This window comes from Zerene cesonia, chromosome 11 (genome assembly GCF_012273895.1).
Source record: "Zerene cesonia ecotype Mississippi chromosome 11, Zerene_cesonia_1.1, whole genome shotgun sequence".
In the NCBI taxonomy this organism is placed as follows: Eukaryota; Metazoa; Arthropoda; class Insecta; order Lepidoptera; family Pieridae; genus Zerene; species Zerene cesonia.
The window spans coordinates 1024784-1035256 of NC_052112.1; the positions used below are offsets into that span (position 1 = coordinate 1024784).

The 10473-nt window shown below is 35.2% G+C and overlaps 2 protein-coding genes across 2 annotated transcripts in view; one reads left to right on the top strand and one right to left on the bottom strand.

The window, feature by feature from the left end:
- Nucleotides 1-2525, top strand: part of LOC119830493 (nucleolar complex protein 4 homolog A) — an 8670-nt gene extending 6145 nt beyond the window's left edge. Inside the window, exon 10 of the mRNA XM_038353538.1 lies at nt 387-2525. Coding sequence (XP_038209466.1) covers nt 387-506 — 120 coding nt within the window. The 3' untranslated portion in view covers nt 507-2525. The remainder of the gene's footprint in view (nt 1-386) is intronic.
- Nucleotides 2526-4830: 2305 nt separating this feature from the next.
- Nucleotides 4831-10473, bottom strand: part of LOC119829872 — a 12470-nt gene continuing 6827 nt past the window's right edge. Inside the window, exons 4-7 of the mRNA XM_038352570.1 lie at nt 9762-9845; nt 8509-8636; nt 7592-7687; nt 4831-5421 (exon numbers count right to left, since the gene is read on the bottom strand). Of these exons, the coding sequence (XP_038208498.1) occupies nt 4937-5421; nt 7592-7687; nt 8509-8636; nt 9762-9845 (793 nt within the window). The 3' untranslated portion in view covers nt 4831-4936. The remainder of the gene's footprint in view (nt 5422-7591; nt 7688-8508; nt 8637-9761; nt 9846-10473) is intronic.

The window sequence follows — 10473 nt, forward strand, 5'->3', positions numbered from 1 at the left end:
ATGCATGTTCACCCCGCGCACTACCCCCCCCTTGCACACGCGCTTTGCTCCTCCTACTAACATACAACCCGTGCGCTTATCGACTCAACGCAAACCCACTCAAAGAGCCAGCCCATACTCACACAGGCTAAACATATCTTAATATACATATGCATCCCAAAGAGAAGGTTCGCATCGAAGAATATTTTCAGAAATATCAAATTTTTGTGAATGCTTTTCAGTTCGAATCTCGAAATCCGCACTATATCAATCCTACGCATGAGGTTGGTTCTGCATGAAATATAGCCACACTACATATTTTAATACTATTTTTTTTTTGTTGACATTTACTCGCTATATATTTTTTAATAATGTTTACTTTATAAAAATGTCTTTATTTTTTCCAGCTTTTCGATGCAGAACTAAAGAAGAGGTTTAAAACTATTGAAATTAACTTCATCAGACCGGAAGGCATGAGCTTGACCAACGGGGAGCGGCTCATGCAATATTGGGAGCTTGTGGCCTAATGTGGCAACACTGCCCAGAACGGGCAACACACAAGTAACAATACTTGTCTTGAAAATTTTCGAGCGTGGCAACATCGCGTCGGCCATAGTTGGTATTCTCGTCAAACAAAATGTCGTATTAATATTTTTGTTTTAGAAACTAAAATATGACTAGTTGATAAATTTATTGATAAATCAGTTTTGTAACTAAACGTTTTATATGTGTAACAATTTTTTCTACAGCAAATTTGACTTAAGTATTAATTTATATTTGCAACAGAATTTGACGGAACACTTTATATGTATGTTTAATTTATTTGAAGTAAAAGTATATAATGATAAAAGTAAAAAATAATGCATGTTTAATTAAAACTTTTGTCCGATGTATCTTCTTTAAAGTTCTATTTTGTTAACACTGCCAAATATGAAAATATAAAAACAAAAGGCAGTGAGTGATATTCAGTTTTGTTTTCAAAAAAAATCGATTTCCCAAAAAGCATTCTTTCAATCATTCGATTGTACAATGACCAAACATATTTAAGTGTTAGCTGTATATCTACATAGTGCGGTAGTTTTTGTCACTTTTGCTTTTTTTTTGCAATTTTTTTATTTTCTTTTTATTATTATTGTTAAAATTCCGCTTCACTTTGACGGATGATTGATTACTATAGGTAGCGGTTGTTCATTGCGTTTTCAATAGTTAATTAGAATGTAAAAATTGTTTGTTTAAAAATATATTTTTCTTTTTTTAAGTCTGAAATTATGGTGTCGGATTAGAGGACAGTGCAATGTGCATATGTTATGGGTTTTTTGCTATGTGTAATCGTAATTTTGATGTATATTGTGATAATATTTAAAGTTGGGTCGAGTATATTAAACATTTTTAAATGATTCTTTGTAAAGAGGATAAAATTAAGGCATTTTTCACCTGTATGAATAAAAATTAAATGGATTAGAAAAAAACACGTCAGTACAGATAAAAAATCATCCTTTTTAAATGGTGAAAGAATAGCGAGCGTGATGGAAAATATATTATAATTGAAAAATTACAATATATTGATAAATGAATATCATAAAATTCATTAAAACAAATTACGATTGCACATAGCGATGTTTCTACAGCTGTACGATGTTGTAATATTTTTAATTTTATTTTTGTACGTGTATGTATATCTGTGATCCGGTCACAAGCGTTGACGCAACACGCCATAGGCAGTAGAGTTAGTTGTTTTTTTTTATATTGATTTATATAATTACGTTAGGACTGTTTCGCAGTTGAAATAGCGAAAAAAGCCAATGTTGTCATCAGTGATGTATACAAAATGGGAGTCAATGTTTAAGTACGGGCCTAATGTTTTTCAGGAGATTTCGCTTTTTTATTATTATTATTATTTGAAATGCCTAAAATCGTACCAGTAGTTTCTGAAATAGGCGCGATCAACCAAACAAACAAACCCTTCAGATATATAATACTAGCTGCACGCCCCGGCTCCGCTCGGGTAGTCATTTATCGTAATTGAAAAAAATATAAACTTTCCTATCTCTTAAGTTGAATCAAACTGCACATAGTGTCCTAATTTGATTAGAATCAGTTGTAATTTATATATATTAAGTAGTAGTAAGTACATGTACGTACAAGTACAGAGCAAAAGAAAGATATCGATGGATAATTCAATTTTGTTAAATTATTCGTCATTAGAAAATATTAACTACCCTTTTTGTATGCATTAAAGGGTGTTATACACAAATGATCCGCCTCGATAAATTACTCCCAGAACAAACCAAAAATATGTATCATGCAACACCGCAGGTTTTCGGCCCAGTAGTCAAACATGCCATCAAATATGTAACAGTTTTGTTATATTTTCATTGAGTATACACAATTACGTTTTGCGTAAACGCTGGTGGGTATGAATGGTAAATCGTTTAAGGGGCCGTACATTAATCACGCGCATCCAGCGAATTATTTTTTTTTGCACCCCCCACCATAATGGACGGTTTTATCACTGCGCAGTGATATTTACCAGGCACAAAAAAAAATAAAGACATGTATATCCAATCGTACTTTATGAAATAATTTGTGTTTGTTATCAACCCCCCCCCCCCTCCTCCTAACTCCCCTTCTATTTTCCAATAAATTTGTCAAAATAAATCTCTCCCTCACTCTCTCTTTCGAAGGTCATGTGATTAATGGACGATTCCCCTAATTGGGAGTGCATTTAGAATATATCCTGTATTTAAATAAGTTTGCGTGATAGACTTGTAATTTCAAAGGAATTACTTTAGTGTATAGTTCTGTATTTGTTTTGTTGATGCACGGTCTTTGCAATACTTTTTGATTGGTAAAAGAAAATACTTTATTTAGTCTAAAAATTTAAAACACATTTTCAGGTTTTGTATTGTATTCTTTTTTCGTACTGGTGGTTGATATTGATCTGTACCTCGAGAACGAGTAGTTAGACATCTTCCGTTTGTTAAGTTTTCGATGATGGTGTATAAATATGTACACAGATCGATCGACGATCTCGCAGAAAATCTATTTACAATTTTTCATCGGCAAAAAGTAAAAATTTAAAATCACTTATATCAAATCATCACCTTTAGATGTCTGTCTGTCTGTCTACAGTTTGAGTCCTGACACTTCCAATGACACTGGACATTGGTGGATAGAGCCATTTACAAAGAGTTATCGTTGATGAAAATTAATTTAATTAAATTGATTGCAAAGAGTCTGTATCTCGTATGGCACTGTTAATACGAAAGGCACGTAGTGTTATGTTGTGGTAAAGTTATCCCCCTTCTAATGTTTGCTAACACCACTTTCATTCCATGTTCTATTTTCCTATTTATTGTCTATGGGCGAGACTTGAATTAGGCGATTTTTTATCTATGTATTTCTTGTTCAATACAGAGTTATGAACAATTTAAAACAAAAGATATCACTTATTTATTGTTATTTTAATTAACCAAACAGAAGATTCGAAGATTTGAATCGAGTTTCGTCCCAAAGGCATTGTCCAATCACTGAAACGCCGGAAGCCATATTTAATTTAGTGTTATTTAACCTCGCAGTTGAGGGCGCGGTTATGTGATGTCAGCCGGAGTCGAACCAAAAAGGCCATGGAAATAAAATAGTTATATTTGTAAGTCACTGCGATTTGTATATGATATCCGATTTATATAGTCAAATTTCCACGACACTGACTTGATTTTTTTTTTTTGTTTGTTTATTGAATAACCTGAAGGATTTTTGTTGGTTTACTTGTGTAGAAGAGTCGGCCAGTAAGTGGATGTGAGAAAGAAAGAAAAGGTGAGTGTATACAAGTTCTAATTAAAATGTTTATATAATTAATAGTGTGTTTGTTTATGTTTTATAGGTGATATATTTTGTATTTAATACTAGTATATTAAAGAGATTTTTTGTCTGCAGTGTCAGCAGTGGTTATCCTACTATTATTTTATACGTGAAAGTTTGTAAGAATTTATGAATGTTTGTTCCTCTTTTCACGGAAAGCCCTCTGGAGGGATCTGTGTGAGATTTGGTACAGAGATAGATTATAGTCTGGATTATCACATAGGTTATTTCAGCCGTGTACCACGCGAGTGTAACCGCAGCTTCCAGCTAGTTAAGGTCTTGTTATTTGAAACAGTTTGTAACGAAGGAAAGATAAAGAATTCTCAACTTTGGAAAGCTGAAAAGCTGGCATTTAGTTTATTTTTTCTTTATTCCTTTGTCATAATTATTGATTCGTCAAGTCATATAAAACAGTATGTCGTGGAAATCAGTTATATAATATAAGAATCTCGCAAGATGACCGCGCCCGCCGTGATGATGTGATTTTTGTAACGAGTAGCTAGTTTTAAGTTTATGTAAGCATTATTTTAATATACTTTATGTAACGTTCTATTATGATTAATAAATATTATTGAGAAATAGTTTTCGTTTCTTTTCTCGCAGAGTTGACCCAAAATAAAAACTAAATATAACCTCTGTATATGTGAATCTTAATGTAGATTTTTTATTTCGTCATAATTGAATTTAAAACTTTTTATGTATGATTGACATCTATTTACGAATAGTCACTTTTTTAATTTTTCTTTTTTTAATTTCTTTAAAATAAATATTGCTGTAGATTTGTTATAACGCGTATCCGAAATAAAATAAAAAAACAAAAACAAATTCTTTTGCAAAAATAAATTTATTGCTCAATAGCTATATTATAATTACGTATTTCGAATAGAGTTGTAAAATATTTGGCACAAAACATGAAAAAAACCGGGAGTGAAACAAAATAATAAATATTTCTAGGCAGCAATACTGCTTTTTAAAATATAGGCTATCATAGCGTCCACAAGTCTCTTCACCTCCCTATAAAGACGTATTAAATTCGATTCAATTAACATTACATTCAATATAACAATCCATTATAGTTATCCACATGGTAACAACATCACACTTTCATAATTTCCTCTTGACTCTCACTGGTGGTTGGTTTAGCGTTATGGCAACACGTGATCTGAGGGCTGTCCTCTCTCAGAACAGCACTTTCCGAGCCGTCCCTACTCTCATCCCTCTCGTGAACGATAGCTTTAGTGTCTTGACTAGATTTGCAACATTTGTCATCCGGCGGCGTGTTTTGTTTATTGCAGCAGCCCTGACGCTCAGTTCCGAGCAGCTGAGCGTCTTCCACGCTAGGGCTGTCTTCTTTATCACTTTGGTGGCGGCAGTGCGAACTTTGCGCTTGCGCTTTCTTCGCTCTGGCAACCTTCGACGGGCACCGCTTGGCGCCATAATAGCACGTGGCGTTGTTCTGTTCCGCCGACGTGCTCGCGGGGAAGTAGTGTGACGGCTGGATGCAGGTGCGCGTTTGGCAAACGAAAATGTCCGACTCTGTGCTGTGTGTGGATGTTAGAAGCGGCGGGGTTGAGCTTTCCGCTGGAAATAAATTTATTTTAAATATCATTTACAACATACAGATACCATTAAGTCTTAATTATAACTAAATAGGATCTAACTAAATAGTTTTATGAATGGTATGGTTAAATAACTATGAATGTACTTAAAACACTAAATTTCCCAAATTACGAAATACACTACGTTCGCAAAATATTCGAAAACAAACCTCAATTGAGCACAAACTGTTTCCTAATTAAGAAGATAGATATGTAGACATTACACGGAACACAACAACAATCGGCAAATAAACATGATTTCAACATACCATCGTTTCGCGAAAGTAAAAAAAGCTCAGACCAATACAAGTAAGCAAATTAATTTAAGTGAGTACCTTGAAAGCGTAAAGCAAAGTTGCCATTTACGTTACTTGTGGGAGAGCGCGAAAAGCCTTAACTTTAGGGCCAAAGACTCTGGAACAATTCAAACTACCAAGCACTACAGCCTAAATTCAATCTATAAAGAACTAGGTAATTAATCAGGAATACCGTGTAGAGCTTGATCGTGTTAATAATTTAACAACGCCTATTCACAAATTGCGTACATTTTAATAATTTCTACATTAAGAGCCATAAATCTATCGTAGATTTAACAAATAACAAATATCTACCATAACGAGACTAAATACATATATACGATTGCATGAAGAACAAAGACAAGCAACCCACGTTAGCTACAAACTCCTAAACATTGACGTACAATGATCAACTGGACTCCCAAACAAAAAGTGACTAAAAAAAACATTCATGAAATTAACACCTTATTTTCTCGCAATAACGTTCAATATCCATTGCATCGCTCATTACTAAAACTACCCACTACGCCTGTAGGCAGAATTTTACTTCAGACGATTTTTTATCGTGTTCGTCAGACTATTTAATAATTGTACGTTAATGGTTCTAAGCTAGCAAAAGCTTAGGATCTGAGGAGGATCGCGTACTCAAGAGGGGGGATACGGTTCGGAGAGCGCGGTGTCGGTCTGCTGCAGCTCGAGCGCGTCCATCTGCTTACACAGCTTGCCCTCGCACTTCTCCCAGCTGCACTTCTCCGTGTTACAGCGATCTGGGTGTTATGCGGTCTGTTACCCAGGTTGGAACGGACCATGTGGCTGAGACACTACTACAGGTATGATATACCCAGGTAAACCCTGGCCCACCGCGGCTTCGCACGCGATAAATTCGAAGTAGTTTAATAGATGTTACTATTCATATAAACCTTCCTCGTGAAGTACTCTATCTATTTAAAAATCCCATCAAAACCCGTTGTGAAGTTTAAAAGATTTAATACATAAATAGGGATATACGAGGAAAGCGTCTTTGCTTCATGCTATGTAGTGATGTGTATAAAATGTAATACACTTACTACGCATTCATACGTACATTCTTTCCTCTTCATAATATATATATAGTAGAAAAGGATCCTTCGAAACCGATACGTGTGGGTTGAGGGTATTAAGTTGATGACAATTTACCACTTTCACTGATCATTAGGGGAGTAGGTTCGAGTCAGAACGATCAACATTTAGTTGCCTAATAAACCGAGGCGGAACCACTGGATTATGCGCCCCCGTACCAATTATTGTAACATGAGGTCTGTCGAGGTGCACATGGAGACGATTTTGATATCCTACTTATATTATAGGTGTGGTTTGAATAACTGGAAATGTGTTATATTACCGGCCCAGAATGTCTGAGCAGATCAGGATGAAATGTACATTATGGCGCAGTTTAACACAGGCTACCCAGATACGAAGCAAGCCAAGCTGGGGAATGATACAGTTAATGCTTTGAAAAGCCTAGGTTAGCTATACTGACATAGGTAAACGAATCGCTCTATATTACAAGTAGGAACATAACATTTGGACATTTGATGATGTGGTTTTTGTTAATTTTATTGTTGCAAAGGAAATTTATATAAAGCTTTTGTAAGTTGTTAATACAGAAGAAATATTATCAAAACTTGGTCAGTTCCTAAAGTATATCTGAAGTTTTGTTAAAAAATCGAAAAACAAGAATAGTACTATAAAATTTAAGCAGTGTTCTGTTCCTTCACACTCAAATCATTTGACATATGAGAGAAAGGGACAAAGTACTGAACAGTTTATATTTTCAAAGTGAAGGAGTATAGTATTTTATAGGATTCTATTAATTACCTGTGTCATCACACTCCGGAGTACAAATGACCATCCGCTTGGTGCCGAAACATTGCATTTGCAAAAGGGTCAACTTTGGGCCAAAAAGGAAGTACCCTGAAATTATGAGATACATTTATATAAGACTAGATGCTCGACCCGGCTCCGCCCGGATATCAACATTCCTGTTGTATCCCAAGTTAGCATTTAATCGGGATAAAAAGTATCCTATCATCCAAATTAGCACCCTCTCTGTATAGCAAATTTCATCAAAATCCGTTGAGTAGTTTCAGCGTGATTGACGAACAAACAACTAAACAAACAAACTATCGCATTTATAATATAATATATATGTGTATGTAGTGTGATGTATACAGTGTGAATATCTATATCTGGGTGCCATTGGGTGGGCCTACGTCTAGCAGTGAACAAAAAATAATGAGAAGAGAGAGAGCTTTCTCTCTCTATGATATGGATAGGGTTAACGCCGGGAAAAAGGGAATGGTTTGGGAAGGGCGAAGAAAGTTTTTCTGTTGTGTCTTTTTATGGAATAATTATCTTATGACAAATCCTACTTCCTACTAGTCCTACTAATATTATAAATGCGAAAGTTTGTAAGGATGTGTGTGTGTTTGTTGCCCTTTCACGCAAAGACTACTGAACCGATTGAAATGAAATTTGGTACGTGGACAACTGGAATAACATATAGGCAACTTTTCCGATATATTCCGATAATCCTACCGCTAAACCGCGGGGCGCAGCAGCAGTAATAAACATAAAACTCTAGTCACTGCTAGAATCTGATATTGATCTATGTTTGTAGCAATACTGAAGGATAGACGCTTTTTTTATTTATGTGTCTTTTTATCCCTATACTATTCAGAAATAATCTTTGGGCCAAAGAAGGTATGGGATAACAATCGAGAGTATTCACTTACCCAGCATCATACCAAAGACGACAGCCAGCATCAGGTGCACGTTGTACACCATCACCACCAGCATCAGCAGGTAGCCCACGATGTTGTGCACGAGGAACACTGTGGTCTGGTGCAAGTTCACCAGCGTCCTGGAGAAACGTTATGTCTTCTATTACTTGGGCATTATTTTGGACTATTTCCTCAGATATCCTGAGTGGCAACCTTTATTGGCGCTCCTACATATTGAAGTTAGTTTTTCTATTTTTATTTTTTATTATTTGATGGGTGTATCTGCTTTTCAAATAAATTCTGTCTTCTTCTATATATTTTTCTCTCTTTTATACGTGGATCACAATTGTAAGGTTACTATTACCCCCAATTGTGGCATAATTGAAAAAGAAGAATTTTCTGAAGAAATATAATCGAGAATTTCTATATTGACAAAGGTATATCGCATTAAAGCTTTGTTAGAAATTAGTTGTAACTAGCTGCACCCCGCGGTTTCACCCGCGGAAGTCCGTATCCCGTAGGAATATCGGGATAAATAGTAGCCTTTATGTTATTCCAGATGTCTAGCTATGTACGTACCAAATTTCATTGCAATCGGTTCAGTAGTTTTTGCGTGAAAGAGCAACAAACGCACACACATCCTTACAAACTTTCGCATTTATAATATTAGTAGGATATATAAGTAGGATAGGATTAGTAGGATAGACTGATCCTATCGCTGATTGGACTCTGAGTTTGTTCCATCAGGTCAGTTGGTTGTATGTTAGTATGTTAATTGTTCATACAATATGAAACAATTATTTTTAACCTCGAATACGGCAGTTTGTGTATTTTCTATCGTTGAAAACAATTTTCAACGTTGAGTTACCAACAACCAGATGCCGATAATTATTAGATCACCGTGAATAAAATGCAGCTTATCATGAAATAGAGACATTTTTATATCGATAACTGTCATGGCCTGTATGACATTACTTCCATTTCACAACAAACCATTACACGCACTGCAAAACTAATTGGTTCGCTTCGAATAAATAAATCTCATTGACATTGCCCTTTTCATATTTTTTATTTACTGGCTGTGCAGCGCGGTTTCGCCCACGGATTGACATGGAAAAAAGGGAGAATTTCTATAGATTATATGTCATTTGGGGTACACACTAAACAGCTATATTTTTTTTAATACTGTGAAGCACAAATTTTAGGGCATTATATATATATGCACATTTAGTTTAAGGCCTTAACTCCACGCAGTAGACAGATACCTCACTTGGAACGAAGACCAGCGGCTGACCTGCCCCGTGCTCGTGTTTCTGCTCGTCGTGGGCTCCATGGGGTTACCTTGATCCCTGCAATTTTAAAACCAACTCGAAATAATAACAGCTGTAGCAAACAATTCCTTCTCTATTCCATTCTAAAGGTTTTTTATTACTATAAATATAACAAAACAGTCCGGTTTCAATTATATAATGGACCTGAATTCCAAACAACGAAGGAGGTTGGAGGAGGAGGGAGGAGGAACAAAAAAGATTAATTGAAGTTTTTTTTTTAATTACCAAATAATTCCGTGTTTTCAAGCGATTGATTGATTTTTAACAGTACCAATGGCAGAGGGAAATTGCTAACAATGATAATGGTTATTTTAAAACAAAAACACTAATTAACTACACATATGTACGTACATTTACATACACTATTCGTCATTTTAACTGTCAGATAAACTAAAGAGATCATATCGATAAACTGCGGAACCGGTCCCAGATATCATAAGCTTGTTCGCACATTTTATCTCGTTAATAAATCTAATATTGAATTAGATACTTTACGTCGTGATTATAAAGAGGGTCATGGCCACGACTTACCTTTTACGGACACACTTGTTCGCGGCGAATAGTAAAAGGGTATATACCTAGTCTTGCCATAAATATTGTAATAAAGAAAAAAGAAAATTGTTAACTGCAAATAACATTTATTACT